Genomic DNA, 20308 nt, shown 5'->3' on the forward strand with positions numbered 1-20308 from the left:
GAGAGAGCGAGAGAGAGAGAGAGAGCGAGAGAGAGGAGTCCTCTTGATTGAAGTATCTTTGGGATAAAACCTAAGAGTGAATCAATCTTCTGGCTGATCCCTCAGATGAGACTGCAGCTGCAGAGAGTGTGGAGGCCTTCTCCTAAAAATCTGACGGAGATGTCAGAGATGCAATAGTATCCCCTGATTAATGGCAGAGGGAATAGGAGGGAAAGTAAGTGAGCGCTTCATCACTGCCTGATTTCCCTGAGTGTTGAGGGGTGGAGGCTGTTCGATGGTGGTAACCTATGCATCTCTGCACAAACTTAAATGTATTTATTCAAGCCACTCATCAGTGTCCGAAGCCTATGAGCCAAAACCAAAGCCGAGTTAGTAAAGCAGTCTTTAGCAGCAATGCGAATGTCAGAATGAAGGCTGGATGTGTGTGCAAAAAAATATTCATCACGCATCTCATGAAACTGACTGACTGGTACTGTTCAGGTAAGCGGTGTGAATGAGTTGTAATGGTTTTAATCTACATTTATGATGGTGAAAGATGTAGAAAGGGCTAAAACTTAAAGGCGTTTAAGATATGTTTAATGTAGAACAATAAAATGTAACTGTGAAATAAAAAGGTGTAGATGGCTGTAACCCAATATTCCTTAGTTTCAAATTGTACACAAACGATCATAGAATGGCGGCGTGTTTTCCAGTCTTTTGACACCACACTTTAACTCAGGGGCCTGCCGGCAGTTTACAGCCTGAACACCTTGACAAAAGCCTGGAGTTTTGTAGTATTTTGTGAATTTCAGCAGTATCAGTCATCCTACCTCACAGCTGAGGCAGATGTGGAGGGCTAGTGTTCAGGTTGCAACTCAGTAGGCGGCTGCAGTCTCCATTAGCTTAGTTACACTCCACTCTCTCAGACTTACCAAGGGAACACAGAGCTCCTGCTTCTGTAGCCAGGAGATCCGTAACAAACCTTTCTGCAGAAGGGAGGTCAAAGGTTTGTTCTCATAAAAACCTATCCATCCACTTTTGCTATAAATATCATGCACAGAAAACAGTGTTGTTTAAGCATCACCGAGATGCTTTGTTTCAGTACAAACCTTTTTATCCACTGCTTTCATCTCTGCTCTGTGCCCCAATATGCCGCATTAATGCTATACGCTCACTCTCCTTGTTCAGAATCTCTATCCGCCGACATAACTCAACAAATAAATCCAAGACCAATCATTTAAAACGGTAAATGTTTCCTCAAAATAAATCCTGTCCTTTGACATGAGTGATTCTAATTCTCAGAATGCTGTTCTATCTAAAAAAATTGTACAACTTAACTCAATACGTTTCTGTTCCACTTCGACCTCTGGCTTGCATGAAACTGGTATTCTTCACAGGTGTGTGTGACTGTGGTAATGCTAATTCAACAGGCCTAAAGCCCTTGTTGCAAAGAAGACATTTAATCCAACTAAAACCTAGAATGCAAGAACTTGACATTTTATAAAAGGTTGAGAAAGTGGGTGTAAACAATGCTCACTCAGACTAGCGCTGTGTCTCAGACTGACACGCTGTGGCATTAAAGCCGAAATTTGCATCGTAACAAAACCACACATAGCTTGCTACTCCACTCTCAGATAACACATTTGATTTAGAAGAGCGGTCTGACTGAGACGCTATACACAATAAATGTCAGCATGAGACAGGGAGGGCACAAAGGAAAAGAAAGACATGGACTAAGAGTAAAAAAAATTGATTAGAACATTAAACAGGTTAAATAAGAACATCCTGGCAGGAAATCATATACATATGAAGCACAGAACAATGCATGTGTGTGCACAGTGCACATACAGACAGAAATCAAAGTGGCAAACAGAGTTACGTAATATAATCTAATGTGCACTTTACAATTAGAACTGAGTGCACTAAGAGCCTTGTGCCTTTAGATGGCAGCAGCTCCATAGCACTCCAACACCTTCTCACATGGACTCCATTAACCCTGATCAGGCAGGGAAGCGCTCTGTGATCATATGACCAATACAGTTTGTGCGGTTCAGTCGACACCAATTCACACGCATGCTAGCATGCTAGCTCAAGGAAAGAGGCTGTACCTGTATGAGGTGAAGTTGTCGTAGGATCCCACAGTGTAGTGTCGGAACAGTCTCTTAGTGCGGTCCTCCCGGGTCTCTGCAAAACAGGTTGAAGCCCTTTTAAATTTAAAATTGATACATGTTTTCATACTGGTTATGTGTTTGTATGCAACCTACTTGTGTTACCATTTCAACAGGTAATATTAAAATAGTAAAACAAAGAAGACTTCTTGCTTTGAATAGTACGGTGTTGGGCTCAATTAAAGTGTGTGTGTGTGTGTGTGTGTGTGTGGCTTTATCCTATGGGAGTGCTGATAGAGATCGATGCCCTCTCCCCATCCCAATAATACACACTGCACCTCCACTAAACAGCAATCTGCTGACTACACAACCCAACAACCTTTCGGGCCACACAGAAAGTCTTAATTGGGCAAAGCTGTGAGAGCGAGGGGCGTCCTATGGTGGTGATGTCAGACACATGGCATGAAGCCACGAGTCTGGCTTGCAACCTTGGTCACATGTCCCCGCTGCTTCTCTGTTTCCTGTCACTTTTGCTGTCCGCTCTCTAATAAAGGCAATTCATCAAGCTGTTTGACATAGCTTGTATATGTATGAGAATGTATGAGAATGAAAGAGTCATGTCAGGAGCGAGAAGGGAAAGAGATCAAAGTAAGTGAGCAGACTTGACGTGGCCGGTATCCTCCGATCCACTTTAGCCTGTCCATCTGACTGTGTGTGTGAGTGACAGACTGTCAGTTGAGAGCAACTTGTAGCTCTGATGACGGCATCCGCTGACACTTGGTGCTACACCAGGAGGGCAAAAACAATAAAAAGCCCTGCTAAAGTCTGAACCATCGTCCTCTGCTCATCCTCTCTCACCTGCCTTTTTTATTTTCTTTATCTGCCGTTCTATTATAATCTTGTTTACTTGTGCTGTGTGCTTCATTCTCCAAGAGCACTGCTGTGTGAATCTCAGTCTCTTTGATTCTTACACATTCATTTGTTTCAGCAGGATTGCAAATGTGTAGCTTTCCTCTTCCCTCACTACACGTTTCACTCTCAGGCAGGAGGCATGTTTTAATGAAAGCGCCCCACATTACAAAACCATGCTCCGTCCATAACAAGGTCCATCTCTTCCCAGAACGAGAACCATCGTCAACTGGTATTAGTCACCTTCATGGTCACTGGCTGCGATGATACGTCATGTGTTTGACTGGGGGTTTAGTTGAAAGGAAAATTCTCCCTCAAAAAACATTTTCATGGAAAAGAAAGAAAACTTTGGTGATGCAATTGCCCCGTCTCGAGCTATTTTGTACGTGGTGTATTTTTGTTATTTTCATGGATTATCAGCCACAGACATTTAAAAAATAATTTGCAGTTCAGCCAGAAACGAGTTGGAACAGTGTCAACATCAAACATCAAGTTCTGGGTTCAGTCTATCCGGAGGAGAAACATTTGATTCATTCGAAAATCATAATTATGCTGCAGTGATCAATATTACAGGGAGGAAATTCAGCTTGAAAAAGCAAAAGCGACACCAGTTTCTCCAACAGCAGCATCTGCATTCAAGGAGCACGTCTTGTATTTTCTTTACTGAAACTCGTCTTGATGTCTTACTATGCTATCAGTTGTTGTTCGCTCCACCCACACAAGCCAGCCACAACTGAATGCAACAAGTTCATGTCTGTTCTCTGAGGGTGGACAAAAATAATTCTATGAAAATGCATGTTAGAACAAATCGGAAAATCTACAGGACAACCTTCAGTTGTTCAGTTGGACTGGGTTTATAAGTATGTTAGAAAACAGCCGAGGTAATGACGTTTTAGCAACATTGTAGCAGCAGATAAGTGGTGTCACCAAACATCCCTTCCCTCCAATCAGGCCCCGTTTCTTTAGCTTTCTTCGCTGCCAGCAGGAAGCTCAGTGAATTGTTTTTAATTTGGCCCGACATCTTAAAACCTGGATGACTAAGACAATTGTACAATGATATAAAATGAGCAAAATCACTAACTAAAATAGAAGTGGAAAAGGCAGGTTGAGGGAAAGTGGGTACATGAAAATTAATGTAATTTCCTCATAAAAACATCAACAAATTTCAGATTGATCAAGACTGTGTGAGCATTAAAGACATCTGTTTTTGTGAGGTTATCAGAGAAGGTAATGTGGAAAAGAGAGGTGGGAGCTGAGTGGTATTTTGGTTACTCTACGTCCGCTCTTAGGAAGAAGAGATGAAAGAAGAGGCTGATATTTGGGTAGAAAGTTGTGGATGAGTCAGCAATTTTCTTCTCCTTTACAGCTCTCAATCAGCTTTCGCACACACACACACGCTCATTCAGCTTCACACATCATCAAAAAGTCCTGGCTTCAAAAAAGGACAAAAGCAAAAAAAAAAAAAGAAGTACAGTATGTGGGTGTGTGTGTGTGTGCGTGCATGCACACCTTGTGATACCAGATGCAGTCTGAGTGTGAAATGCAGCTCATTCATCATAGTTGTCATTTGTTTTGTACAGCCCAAGAGCATCTAAAGGCAGTGCCCAGATAGCACAGATAACCTAAACTCCACTTCCATCTGTCTCACACACACACTCGCACACACACACTCACCTAGTGTACGCGAGTCATGAGAATGGCCATCCACTGTAAGTAAAGGCTGCTGCTTAAGTTAAAGTACATGAGGAGAGTTTATTATTATAATTTGTGTTAATATTTTGGTTTGCTCCGTAGTACAGGACGCCGTGGTTTAGCAACAGTTGGAACTAAACAAGGGGAAGCATATTCCAATCTGCACCAGAGCTACAACATCTGGGCTGTCAGAGGGAAGATAAGCGCAATGAGGTTCCAACAAAGAAGAAACTCTTTGTTATACAGTCATGTTAAAATAGAGCACATAAAAAGATAACCACCTATTTCGAGTCAGTGACAAACATAGCAGTTTGTTGGCTTTAGAAATCGCTGTTTGGAGACATTATTGATGTCCAGATTAAACATTTCAGTCAGTTACATTCAAACCTTTAATACATTCTTTATCATAATACGGAACATGAGCAAATATACATAAAAATAAAATAGGGAAGTTTAACAGCATAGTATTTCGTAAACACACAGAAGGAGAAAGCAACATGTAGGATGAATACCTGTGAGTGCACATTAGGAGGTGGCTTCAGAATGTGGTTTAATAAGATATCTGGAGATAATATCATTTTCATTAAACTGTTGATGCTCCTTCTGATGACAGAAACACAGAGGGTGGTAATAGTGTCCTTAAACATGGAGACAAACACAAAATTAGGTCAAAGTAAAAGTGTTATTTTGAGCTGCATGCTGATGGACAGACATCGTGACTATAAATCAGAATTTCACCTCCATCTCTATCACAGACTGGTATGAGTCTGCAGCATTTACCTCAACACCAAAACTCATTGAAGCTTTTACATTTTCTGTTCAAAGCACAGTTGGGCTTTCATGGAAGGAATTCTCTCTTGCTAAGGAGGGGATACATTTCACATTTCAGATGAAGGCAAAGGCAGATCATATGAAGAAAAAAAGAGTATTGGATAAAAGAGGGGAAAGACTTACTAAGACATTGAGGCTTTCTAGCCTTGAACATTCAAGGTTTAAGGAATGCACTTGGGGCACCTGCTGGTCAAACTAATTCAGTTTAGCTTCTTTGTGATCAAGTGGTTATTAACACTGTTGCACCGATAGAAATGACAGCGCTGGAGATTCCACAAAAGGGTTCTAACTCTTTTATCTTCGGTGAGAATAAGTTGTTGTGAATTCCAAAGTCTGATAAGGCACTGAAGGAGGGGCGATACACAGTATGTGCACCCTGTACTGACTATTTAGGACAGATTTAGCTTGAGTAGATCTTTTGGTAGGATGTATTAAAGCTTTATTCATAGGGAATATAAAGGCCCATCACTTTTATTTGTTTTATTTTGCTAACCATGGTAACAGTGCCAGAAGGCCATATTTGTCTTCTCAGTACCACATGACTAGAAATTGATGTCAAGAATGCTAAAATGACAGCTTACCTGAAGAAAAAAAAGGTATTTTTTCCTTTCTATTACTGTGAATTTACCAACAGCATTGATTTTTTTTTATCAACTTCCAGAGATGAACGCTCTGCGCGCAAAATGTTTCGCAATAATTCATTCATGAAAATGTGAGAATAAGCTGATGGTCTGTTCTTGCTGGTGATAGCTGTGAACACAGTGTGTGGAGATGGAAACATATTTAGCACATACTGCTAATGCTGTAAAATCCCAGCTCTTTTTGTCACTGTTTAACCGGCGACATCTCTGAGTGTGTTGCTGTGAACGATCCTGTCTTAATTCACAGAGCTTCTCTATTCTGGACAAATCCTAACACCTTCACTGTCCTTGTCTGAAGGACGTAAGAGCTACATCACTCACACACATATGCACGAAAATAACAAACCAACACAGGCGCACACACACACACACACACACACACACACGCACACACACAGTCGTTGAGCCCTGCTGAATGAGAATTAAGCTATGCTGATTTACCACTGATAAGAGCTGCAGACAAACACTCACACAAACATGCACACTTATCAAGGGAGCCTCATTGACTTTTTAATTCTTTCCTTCCACACACCCACTCATCACTCCTTTCCTTTTCTCCTTCTCTCGTTCTGCCTCCTCGGTCATGTTGTGTTGTAGTAAACTCTGAGGGCTCCCGACACCTTGAATACTAAAACACTTTCAATTGATCAGAACAATGCTGGACCCTCTGGTGTAACAACTTCTCAAGAGCCACACAGCCTGTGATGTTGTAATCATACTCTCTTTCTTCCTCTTTTGTGCCGTCACACGATGAGCCTGTCGTTCCACGGATTCAACGGGGAGTTTCTGGACCGTGCAGGTGGATACGAAACTTCAACACAGCACAGAGGACAAAACAATAACTTCATTTTCTTGAACCTCTTCATCTTCATCTGTCTATTCTTGATTTTCTTTTCCTCGACCAAAAGATTCTTGAATAAAAGAAAGGTGAATCATTTTTTTCATTCCTGGATGAAATTAGTCATGCTCACAAAAAGAAAGTGCGATAGAGAGGACACACAGTCAGGGAACAGATGAGGATAAAAGAAAGACTAAAAGCAGGGGCTGTGTCATATAAGGGACTCAACTAATCCATGCACGTGGGTTGGAGCTGCAGGATAATATTCAACATCAAAGGTGACAAAACTTAAACTGTATGAGCACACACTTTTGATTTGGGTATGATGCACACGACTAGATCTTTTCTACTAAAATCAAGCCCTTTTTCTGCATACATGGACATGATAAGGATGATGAGAATGGAGGGTAGCTTCATTAATTGCGGAGGGTGAACAAGAATAAAAGATGACAAGGAAAGAAAGAGAGAAAGAACGTTAGAGTGGAACGACAGGGTAGACTAGACAGATTCAATACAAGACAAAAATGGACGTCTGCCGTACAACAGACTGACAGTGAAAACACCAATGACCTATATGACAGTACCAGAGATACATATTAATACATATTCAGTGTTTTCTGATTTGTCTCATCGATAACAGCCTCACTATTTACAGTTCAGTCTCTTTACACGCTGCATACAGTTACTGCTAACAGCGCCAGTGTACTGTACTCCAGGGGAATTCAATTACAATTCAACGAGGTCCAGTTAGAGAGAAGGTCGGGAACATTACATGTCTAACTTGCGCTATGATTTAGTTCCATATACATTGAAGTAGGCTAACAGTTGTATCAGCGTCTGTATGTAGTTAACAAGTGACTTTAAAATGCAATAAAGAAAGTTCAATTGAATAATATCTCAACAATATTTATCGTCAGTTTTCAAATGGAACTGGATGAATTATAAATAATGCAAACTCTAACAATAAATACATGTTCTTTAAAAAGCCAGAAAAGCTGCGCCTGTTAAAATAGAAGCGCTCCGTCAAAATGTAACAAGTTCGGTAATAATCGGTTGTAGGTCCAGGGTCCACAACGGCATCTGGGTCCTGACCTGGACCGCGGTCCGCCTAGTAGTGACCCCTTGCTGTCCTCCATCAGAACTGGATGTTAGACTGTGGTAGAGCTCCCTGCTCATCCTTCCTGTCTGAATTCGGGGTGCTGTGTCCAAAGACTTCTGCAACTTTCTGATCGTGACCGTCTGACATTCACAACCACTTCAAGCCATGATTGGCCTGCTGTGTCGAGGTGAGGAGCCATACTTGAACTTCTATGTCTAGCTCTCTTTTTCATTCGTGACACGCATATTTCTCCCCACTTTTCATGTGTACAACTGAGTGCAACACAGCAAATGCCTTTCAGGAGCGACTGTCTGGAAATGTGCACAGCTATCCCCATTTTTAAACGAATATAGTGTTTTGCTTCGACAGCCGGCTTTTTACTCCGCAGTTCAAAACAGCAATAATCACGTTTGCCTTGACAAGGCTGGGCATCACGACATACCAACGAGTTCTTTTCGAGCATTACTCGACTTAAATGTAAAAGCCATCTTGTTGCTGCTGCTTCACATAACAAGTGTTCCACTGGTGAAACACGGCATGGATTTTATTGTGAAGCAGCCACAAGAAATGGTGTATTTAAAGTTACACACTTTGTTCACCCAAACATCAGCCTTGACCTCGTCCTTAGGAGGTCACACTACTTCCACCTTGGCTTCTCAAGGACAATAATTATTCCCACAATCTCAAGAGGTCAACAAAGGTAAACAAATTACGTTTCATGTGTTTGAACAAATGTTTCAGATGAGGACAGTTACATCGCGCTTGTCGGCTGATTACAGTCAAACACTGTACAGATACAGTGGCTGGCAAAGAGAGAGCGAATGAGGGAGTGCAGAGGTGGTTTCAGGATATAAACTCAACAAGGCGCTTTGATCAAAGCACAGACTGCCCACTCTGATTTCATTAAGACCAATAAAAGGTTGTTGGGAATTTATTTGATAATCAAGATACGTCTATATTCAAAAAGGGACAAACCAGATAGAACTTTCAATTACAAACGTAAAGATGTTCAAGAATAAAACAAACAAGCTTGCCATTAGTGCAGCAGCTGAGATAGAGAGGAGGCCATGGAAGCAAGAACAAAGGAAAAAGTTGACAAATGATAAGACCTTTAATTATCATCTAATTGGAAAATGAAGAAGACCTTTAATGAGTTTTTGTGTGACACATTTTTTTTGAAAAGTAGACAAATACTTTCCCAAATTATAATGTATTGTATTTGCACTGAATCCAGCTCTGAGTCATACTTAAATGTGTAGTAGTGCACGCTCTACTCTTCTAAAAATGGAAACATTTGTACGCTTGCAGACAGACGACTCCTCTGTCTTTACTACATTTTCTACATCTTGTGTGCTGAGTCATATTGCAAGTTTCTCACATTTACAGACGGGGCTATTTTTAGGTTCTCCTACAAGGTACCATTTTAACGTTGCATGCAGTACGACGGCAAGAGAGCCATCTGTCTGCCCTCCCTTGTAGTCGTGCGATGACATCAGAACAGTGCAGAGAGTTGACAGGGAGTGACTTACCCCAGTACAAGTCACGACATGCGTAGTTTGGATGCTTCACAACTGTTACCACCCCGTCTGTCCTACTACACAGCACAGGCAGATCTGACACCATGACTGGACAGCAGTCCATTTTTTGCCACTCTATCTTTACAACTTCCTCTCTGAGACTTTGACAAGGAGGTCGCCCCTCCTGCCAGTGGTCCGTCTCCCAGCTCGAATCACTGAAAGGAGCCGGGCCTGGCCGCCCTCTCATCCTCGCCGAGAGATGATTGAAAGCACTCCTGAAATGTCCATTTTGTGCAGAAGGCTATTCCAAACTACTCAGTAAAGGCTTCCCGGATTTCTTCGTTATGAGAGTGAAATAAGACTTCCTGGGCTATGAAAACAGTGTGTCAGTGTCTCTGGTCTTAATGTCCCATTTTATTTCAGCCTCCAGTAAAACAACTCCAGTATATATTTCACATCTCTGCTGTCTCTCTTTTTCCTCCTCCCCTCGCTCTCAGAATTGGTTGGTTTGTTGAAAAGCCTTCAGAGAGCTCATTGTTACCGCGTAAGTGTCGGAGGCAGAGACCAACGGCTATAAATACCTCCGCTCTGTCAAAGTGGAAGCCTTGAATAATTCAACTTAATTCAGACAACAAGCAACTGTACGAGCTCTTCAAAGACACTTTGGCGGATGGATCCACCCCAGCCAATCAGACAACACATGGTTAGATATAGAACAGTTTGTAAGGACATTCAGATTTCTGACTTACCATTTTTAAGCCAATCTATCAAACGCCATCCGTGTTTCAATATACTAACAATAGCAGAAACTCTGACAGCCTGGTGGAAATTCCACAAAATCACCAACATCACTTTTGCACCTTCAAATTGTACTCCCATCTGGAACAATCCTGATTTTCTAAGTCACAAGACACCTCTAAATCTCCACACATGGTCCGCTAAAGGCATCACTCATCTGAAACACATCTTCAATAATAACACCATGGTTTCATTCCCTCACTTGGTGCAGAAGTACGGCATCAGGAGCAATCCATTTTTGGAATATCTGCAACTCAAATCATCCGTTCAATCCAAACTTAACATTAAGGCCACTAACCTAGAATTACCCCCCTCAACCTCAGAATTAATTAATATCCCCTCTTCAAAAAAGTTAATCTCAAAAATATGTAGAGTAATATCACAGTCTGACAAAACATCATCCACACCATCAAGAAAATGGGAATCAGACCTATCCATCACTCCTGATGCTGATTTCTGGAACCAAATCTGCAATAGCATCTACTTCATGACTAAAAATGCCAATTTACAACTAATACAGTATAAAATACTTCACAGAATTCATTACACCGGGAAAAAAATGTTTCAAATGGGATTCACGTCAGATATCTGTCCACATTGCACTCAAAGTAGCCCGGATAGCTTTGTTCACGCCACCTGGCACTGCACACCAGTTCATCACTTTTGTGAAGAAATAAGTGAGTCACTGTCTGTCTTCCTGGGCTGCCTCGTCCCTTTATCCCCTTCACTGTGCTTACTAGGAGACATCTCAACAATACATCTGAGTAAACCAAACCGCAAATTACTCCTTGTGGCCCTAACTATCGCCAAGAAAACTATCCTCATGAACTGGAAATCAAGGAATAACACACACATCACACACTGGAGAAACTTAATGATAGAATATATTTCAATGGAAAATCTAACCTCATCCATCATATACAATACAACAGAACACCATTCCACCTGGTCATCCCTTACTATGTTTCTGCAAACGTGACACCACCCATTCTATTAATATTGAAATATGTAGAGTATATATACCGGTATATAGATATTTTCTTTGTGTATTTCTTTTACTATTGTTGATTTCTGTTTTGTTTTTCTTGCCGGACAACCAATGGAAACCCACGTACATGCATACATGAGCATCCATATGCACACATACTGACCTGTTTTTCATTTCTTTTTTTGTTTTGGTTTGGTTTTTTGAAATTATTATTATTATACATATATTTTTTTCCCTCCATCTCAAAAGGCTCAAGGACATTCTCACACACACACACACACACACACATACACACACACTGACTATATGATATTTGCTGGCTTTTATCCCACTGTTCTTGTCATCCTCTTGTTGTTATGTCTATGTATTGTCTTAATATTGTCTCGTGTCTTTCAATAAAAAATGTATTAAAAAAAAGACACTTTGACGGCTCATCCCGACACACCTTTGAGTCAAGGTGAGGACAAGCAGAGGTGCAAACAGACACACAAACACATATTCTAGGAATGAGAAGTGAAGGCTAGGAGTGTTCAGTATAGGAACACATGCATCTCAAACTGAATCGTCAAGTTGAACTGGGTTTACTGAATCATCAACGTCACCGCTATGTTCAGCGTTGGAACTGCGTGGGCAGTTGACTGGCGTAAACTCAGTCGTATGACAGACAGCAGTGGTTCCCAAACTGTTAAAAAAAAATCCAAGCCAGATTATTGTCTCTTGATCTATTAAACGTTACTAAGCAGTGCTTATATTCTGCCAATATAAGCACTGCTTATAAAAAAATTTAATATAAAATATATGAAATAAATGTAGTACTGGTTATGCGCACCAGCCCATAAAATATATAATATTTTATTAACATTGAGAATTGCATCAGGCTCATGAGCGGACGCAGCAGCCTGAGCAAAATGATTCAAAAAAGAGAGATTTGTATTTTCCATTGTCCAGTTCTACAGGACAGTGGCTGAATGATGCTGAGAGACAAGTGGAGAGTAAAACATGGAGACAAACACAAAACAGGGGTGGCTTGGTGCAAAGGTAGGCGTGTGATTAGTCATGTCCAGTGAGAGGGATGCTTTGCAGCTCTGCCAGATAGTAACGTGTGTCGGCACATTTTCTAGACTTGACACAATAGTTATCAAGTCGGGGCCTTGAAACAGTTCATGTTTACAATACCATTCAACCAAATGTGTCCGATTACTCATAAGAACGACTACTACAGATGAATACGGCGTGTGAGAGCAGCCGTGACACTGTGAAATAGACTTGACTTTCAGAGAGAAATGCAGCAACCTGCACAAGTGTACATGCTTGTTCATTTGTGTGTGTGTGTGTGTGTGTGTGTGGGGGCAGTTGACCTGCTGTCATCCAGTGCCGCCCTTGTCAAATGTGATATGTCTCTGCTCCACTGTGAGACGTGCCTCAGCTTTGATTCATCGTTCAAATAGAATCGCCATCTATTACGATTTGATATGGATCTGTCCTCCAGAGAGAGAGAGAGATGGCTCAACACACTCGACTGACTTCTGATGAAAAGTACAGATAGTGGCCATCACTCTGCTGCGAACAAACAAACACAACACACACGCACACGCACACACACACACCTTGAGATATGACACCTTGAGATATGACACTGGAGGACACTTTTTTTTGACAGGGGTAAACGGCAGGACTCTTGAACTGCCAGTAGCACTGACTCAGCTAAATTTATACATGTGTAATCTGGGTCTGTACAGACAAATGTACGGCTCCATGAGAGGACTTGACTCAGAGTAGTTTGTCATTGAAAGTTAAATGCTTTTTTTTTTGTTATGCTGGTGCGCTGGCTCAGTTTGCAGTTTAACCTTCGAGAACCCTAAAACTACAGACGAGACATAAAATGTAGAATTGCTGCTATAATAAATCAGAGCAAACGATGGACACGGTGACTGTGAGAGCACAACGGGCTTCATAGGAAATGAGGACACACTGGAGGATCAGAGCAATATTCATTTTTTTCGTACACTAAAGCAGGGCTCTTCAACGCTTTTCAGGCCAAGGACCCCCAAACTGATAGAGAGATGGAGCAGGCAAGAGCACAGAGTGGTTGATAACATCGATGAACAGATATTTATGAATGTTGATATGAAATATTTGGTTCAGTAATGTCAAGATTCAACATATCCGTGGTTTGCAGACATGTACAATGCCAACATGTTATTCTGGCAACTGGGTTCTCCATAAACTGTTTGGTTTAATCTAAGGACAAATAATCTTGCAATACACATTGCAGGCATTATTTGACAATGACCCTTTCCTCTTTCTAGCATCCACATGTGGCTCCCTGCCCCCACGGACGACGAGAACATCTTTTGGTCTGTCTTTTATCCATCTCTTTGTCCCCATGTTCCAAGAGCACTCATCTCCCCTGACTGACACGCCTCATTAATTATTGCGTTAATCTGTCTTTCTTGATTCAATCAAGCCTTTGTATTTACATCTCAATTGTGTCGTAGGTTGCCACGTGTACAGAGTTGTCACTTGTTCCTCTGGGATTCTACTTTCGCCTGAAAACAGAATGGCGTTCTAATTTGGAAGCTGCTCTGAATGTAGCTACAACAAAGTGAACACCATTTATGATTTAACTTAATAATACATTTATGACAAGAATGTTTCTGACTGATGCTAATATTTTAGTAATATACAGTAGGCTGAAATTGTATTTGCAATTTCCCCATTCAAATAAAGCCCTCAGTATTCATCTTGAAGGTGACAATGTGCACAAACATGTTCAAAAGAATGATAGTACCACTCATTATGAAATAGTGTCACACGATTTCAACCGCTGTCGTTAAATAGGGACAGACAACTGAAATCCATCATTGTAGTAGCAAAAGCTATTGACCTTGCACCTCGGACATGGCTGGGGAAGAACAAAGCAACAAAAAGCCCACATAGACCCCCCAATTGTTTGGGAAACGATGCTGATAGTTCCACAGTTTTGACCAGAGGACTCCCTGTATGGTCCCTCACAAATCCACTGCACCATCTCTCTGTCCCCTCTTACCTCTCTCTTCTACCATATCCTCCAACTTGCTCTGCTCGTGTCATTCTCAGCTGCCGCAGCGACGCTGATGTTTAAGCATTCGAGGGGAGTGCAGACACACTCCAAAACTTCTTAATGGGCAGGCTAAAAATAGCTCAGGCTGGATGTGACTGAGCTGATTCATGCGGCTGTGAGTCATTCAACTGTGCCGCGGTGTGAGAAAAGCAAGGGAATACAGTGAATGAGCACAAAGAGAAAAGAAATAGAAAAGACAGATGTTTGCACGCTTGTTCATTTAAGAGCTCAAACCACTGAGAAAATCAAGCATTGCTTATCCCACCACAGAGAACATGTGCATTATTATGCTGGGAGTGTGTGTGTGTGTGTGTGTGTGTGCGTGTGTGAGTGTAGAGGTCCTTACGGACATTTGAGGCTGCAGGGCGACCTGAGAAAAATTCAGGCTGATATGATGGAAACTGGAAGCTGGTAAAAATGCATTGCGGTTTTATTTACCATTTGGAAGAGTTTGTCACTGTATTTGGCTGCAGCCTCCCCATTTCTTATTGACGGAGAGTAGGGTGGGGGTGGTCTTTTGGCTTGAGGGGTGTAAGATCCCAACAGATTGTAGCCAACAGATGAAACAGTTCTATTGCTGAAAATGAGTGGCCTCCGGCAATTTGGTAGCATCATTAGAAAGGGAAGAGCAGTTCATACTCACATCTTTATTCCCTCCATTACCACGAGTAAACATCTCCCATTAACCCCCACATACAGTGTGTGCTGTGTGTGTGTGCGGGTGTGTGTGTGTTAGAGGGATTTGGGTGTTTGCAGGATTTGCCCAGAGCCAGCAGCGTTTCACCGCTGCATCACTCATTGTACTCTTAATGAATTCAATCAATAGCCTCGCTTTTCACCATCATTTTCTCCGTCAGTCGCTCATGCCCTCCTCTTTACTATTTTTCTCCTATTTCTTTTCCCCTTTACTTCTACACTTGGCCTTTGTGTTTCCTTCCTCTGTCCCCTCCAGCACTGGTTGAAGATGAACTGTTGGCTGCAGGTAGCCCCGGCCATGCTGAGAGAGAGAGAAGAACAGTGTGGTGACAGATAACAGCCAAGAAAGTCAGTGATGGTTTTAAACTGTCCCTCTTTCACATGGCCATCTGCTTCCTTTCTATTTCTCTCTCGTTCTCTGTCTCTCTTTCTTGCTCGCTGCCCATGCCCTCTCTCACTCTCCAAAACTGAAACAGCTTTTTCCATCATCACAGACGGAAGCAGGGATAGATGAAGAAGGATAGCACCTTCAGTGTCATGACTCATGGATGGCGTACAGTGGCAGAGAGAAAGAGAACGAGAGAGAATAAGAAAGAGAGAGAGCAGTAGTATTAGGGTTACTTAATTGTAGACAGGGCTGTCTTTCCTGCTTCACCAGGCTGAGACATATTGCCCTAACTGTCAGTGACGCCTCAATGGTTGCCTTCAGATAAACAACTCTGTGTGTGTTTTAGTGTGTCCAAGTGTGTGTTATTCTGCTGTTGTATCACTGATTGTGTTAAGGCTTTGAAATGCCTCAGTAAATTAAATTATTAAATAAAATATGAAATATATTGTACTGTATAATATGCTTTAATTTTGATCATTAAACACATTTATAATCGAATTCCTTTTATCTGCAAGTACGGTAACTCTTCTAGACTGTGTGCTGAATGGATAACAGTCTGATTATAAATAAAAGTCCTTTTGGTGTTTTGAAAAATGTATTCCTCTTTTTACGGCGGTTCCTTTTGAGGTGAATGTGTATGGGAAAAGGGTTTTTGGGGCCACTGTGCATCATGTACTGCGTGTGGCCACAATACCAAATATTTTCAGAGCCCAGCACTGTTCCTGGGGCCTTGGTTTAAAGAGTCAGTGAAAGAAGTTAGTCGTCTTTATCTTTACGTAATGTGACATATTTCCATGAGAAACAGCATATGTGGATGGAGTTTAGTGATGAAAGGGGTTTACATTAAACATTTAATTGTTTAAAATGGGCCTGGTTTAGCAACAACAGAGCGATACAAAGCTGTTAAGAGATACAAGGCTGTACAGGACAGTTGGCCTCGGCCAACACCTCCCTCAACTACGTTAGTATGTCAGGACGCGGCGGACAACACAGAAATAAATAAATCCAACATCAACCACATTCTTTGGAAATTTACCATAATCAAAGTTTTTGCCGCATCCAAACACAGACAGACGGACGCACGCACGCACGCACACACTCCTCCTCCTATGATATCTATGATATCTTTACTACAACCTAAAAGCTAATGGCCAAGTGTGGTTTTATACAGTATATGCTGGAGTTGTCCAGTCACCTTAATCTGATTGGATCCATCTGAATATAAACCCTGAGTACAAGATCATCAAAACTATTAAGTTGTCAGAGAAGAGAATAAAGAGAAATGTGTACCTATATCTGGCATGTAACAAGTGACAACACAACAATTAACACAGGGACCCACTGTGTAAATGTGCTTCGTGTTTGTGAGGGTGAACCATCGGCCTTTTTAATTTACAGTAAGAATAAATGTATGCTGATGATTTACACGAGCTTCCCTGTTTAATATCAAAAAGAGAACAATACACAGAGTCAGCTAGGGAAGACAGGGAAGGCAGAAGACAATTTTAATACCTGAAAAATAGGTATCCACGGGTTTTTCAGGATTTATGAGTGAGTGGGGCTCAATATCAGGCCCATCTCCCTCCCTCCCTCCCTCCCTCCCTCCCTCCCTCTTTTACTCTCTGAAAGACACGCTCTGCAATCTCCACTTTGCTGTCTTTTAGAGTATGCTCCACCATCCGTCTCACTCACTATCTGGCCCTTTCTTTCCCACCTTCCCCTATCTTTTTCTCACAATGCATTTAAATGGGGGTATTTAGAGATTCCGTCCTTTCTCATCTCTTCACACACACTCTGAGGTAAATCCCTCAACAACCCTTTGAAAAAGGGAAAATGCCCCAACTGCTCCAGAAGTAGGTCCCCAGTCGATGCATATTAAACACACAAGATATAGGGAGACATTTATGCTTAAACGTGTCCTTGGCTCATTTCCAATATTTGTTCTTGCTGCAGCATTTCGGTAAACTTTTTCAAACGGTGACCAGATGCTTGTCATGATGCTGCACATGTTGTTGCCCCTGACACGACAGCAATAGAAATGTGCCATCTGCTAATTGAATGACTAAACGGGATGTGGTCACATTAATCTGATGTACTTGCAGTTGTTTACAAAGGGTTCCATTCAAATCTGTCACAGTAGCACAGCATGTATTTACAGTGTGTGATAATATAATCCACACAAAATAGTTGTTTAAAAAGTGCTGACCTTCAATCAGATTTACAGTGTTTCATTCGCGACTGAGAGAGCTGTTTTGATGTTTGGCGGTATATTTGTTTCTTGGCTGTGTACTTGGCTGCCCAACAGACAGATGATAACACATTGAGTCATTTCATTGCTACATTGCTACATTTTATGCCACATGTTTTGAATCACTCAATTTTACCATTTTTGCTGCTAAAAAAATGAATAGGAAACTTAAAAACACTGTAATTAAAAGTGGAACAGTCACTAACAGAACAGTCAGTAATATATAAAAGGTTGACATGACATGACAGATTACTGGTAGTCTGCTGTTGCATTTCCTGAACAACGTGCCTTAATCTGTGTAAATGTTTTTAACTGTTTAACTGTCCCCGAAACAGAGTTTAAGGGATTAACCATAACATTTGGCCAATTTATAAGTTTTTCTGGAGGACATTCTGTATATTAGATGAGAATAAATATGCAGAGCACTTCAACCATGCCTCTTGTATACTCTTGTACATAGAAAATGGTTGCAGTTGTGTCAAGTAGAAAAAAATGTTTCACGCAATCTCATACTGGTGTCTATTTGACATGGTAACAGATGAGTTGTATGAACATTCTTGCTTCTTGTTGACAAATTTGCAGATAATATTGCATGTAGGGAAACAATTAAAGTCATTGCCACTTTGTGCATTATGGTTCAATCATTTCCCGATCATTAAAATCCCCAAATAGAATCAATATTTAATTTTGTAGGCAGTGAGGGTGGTTGCAGGCGATATATTTTACTGAGAAATGTTCTGTTTAAGATGTCGGTAGTTAATTAAAGAACAATTTAAATTGAAATAAATTAGGAAATCAAGAAAGTGATGACAAAAGTTTAGAATGAAATAAAAAGTCACAAATATCTCAAACGAACATTGGTCTTCATGTTCAGGAAACTTGAAAACTGGCCTCCTCTGCCAAGTATTCTTCCAGCAAATGTCCAATCACTGTCTAATAAGCTGGATGAACTCAGCAGAGACTTGGCTCAACGCCTCAATGGCAGACTTGAGTTCAACAAATACAGGACAAAGTTGAGTCTTACTGATACAAAATCCAACACCAGAAACAGAGGTCACTAAAAACCATCACACTACATCACATTTGCACTAAAAACCATCACAGACCACAAGAGGGACACCAGCAGTGCTGAGATAATATCTGCACCTCTCCTGAATGAACTGAACAACGTCTATGCACACTTTGAGATCACCACCCTGGATGAGAAAGCACAAAAGGCCCAGGACACCTGCCCACAAGCACTATTCAGGGCAGATGTGTGAAAATCTTTCAAAAGGATTTACCCACACTAGGCACCTGGCATCCCTGCCCTCAAGGTGTGAGTGTGACTCAACTGGCAGATGTCTTCACGGACATCTTCATGTCACGTCTCCAGTCTGTAGTCCCAAATGTTTCAAGAAGACCACCATTGTCCCCTCTGCCTGAACAACTACCACTCAGTGACACCATCACTAAGTGCTTTAAGGGTTTAGTCAAAACCTTCACTTCCTCCGCCCCCGGCTCACTGGACCCAATGCAATTTGCATACAGGCCAAATACATCACCGGCCATCACCCTATTGACCAGAGGAATACATAATGTTGTTCTTACACGAGAGTGCAGCATTCAACCCAATGTGCCCTCCGAGCTTGTTATCAAGCTCAGAGATCTGGGGCTTAACACAGCTCTCTGTGAGCGGATCCAAAGCTTCCTGTTGTGCAGACCCTAGGACGTGTGGATAGTCACCACCACATCCTCCACCTTGATTCTCAGCAATGGAGCCTCTCAGGGCTGCATGCTCAGACCCCTCGGTCATTTTTTCAATTTTCTAGTTTTTGGTAAAAGCAATAAACAATTACATCAATTAAGACATAAACATTCATTTAAAATACTTTGACTGCGAGATTTTGTGTTTATTTGATCACAAATAAATTAGCAGATGTTCCGAAACCTTAGCAAGGGCTATAGGACTTACTTTGCTTTTCAGCACCATGGACAGAGCTATGGGCAAACACCAGAGGAACACGCGACAGCAAGATAAAAACATATTGCAGTGTGACAGTGTGTGTGTGTGTGTGTCTGTGTGCATGTAGACATCTTACCTAGCCGTGGGTCATACTGCCTCATCTGAACTTCTTCCACATAGTCTGCAGGGAACCAGCCTGTCCTCCCTTTGACCGTGCCTTCCCAGAAGCCTCCTTCCCCTATACTGAGAACTGAAAAGAGAAAATATCAAGAGAGTCTGTCAAATGAAACATGTCATAAAACATGTCATTATTGGGAGGTTGTGGAGCCTGTAGAGCCTGAGAAAGGAGTCAAAAGGACAAAGGGCAATACAGCAGAGAGAGGTATTTAGATGTCCATGTCATGATGGAATGAGTGAGAGGGAATGAGGTGCAAGTGAGATGAAAGGAGAAATAGTTTTGTTACAAATACACATAAAGCCGATATAAGACAGGAGAAACTGTAATGTGAAAATATTGGTCTGCAACTA

The 20308-nt window shown here is 41.5% G+C and overlaps 1 protein-coding gene across 1 annotated transcript in view; it reads right to left on the reverse strand.

The window, feature by feature from the left end:
* The window catches only part of shank3a (SH3 and multiple ankyrin repeat domains 3a), a gene marked incomplete at both ends in the record, with an annotated part of 114298 nt that overhangs the window by 15877 nt on the left and 78113 nt on the right, over positions 1–20308 (reverse strand). Inside the window, 3 exons of the mRNA XM_079278127.1 lie at positions 912–965; positions 2088–2163; positions 19917–20030. Coding sequence (XP_079134253.1) covers positions 912–965; positions 2088–2163; positions 19917–20030 — 244 coding nt within the window. The remainder of the gene's footprint in view (positions 1–911; positions 966–2087; positions 2164–19916; positions 20031–20308) is intronic.

The sequence above is a fragment of the Melanostigma gelatinosum genome (genome assembly GCF_949748355.1).
Source record: "Melanostigma gelatinosum genome assembly, chromosome: 1".
NCBI classification, from domain to species: Eukaryota; Metazoa; Chordata; class Actinopteri; order Perciformes; family Zoarcidae; genus Melanostigma; species Melanostigma gelatinosum.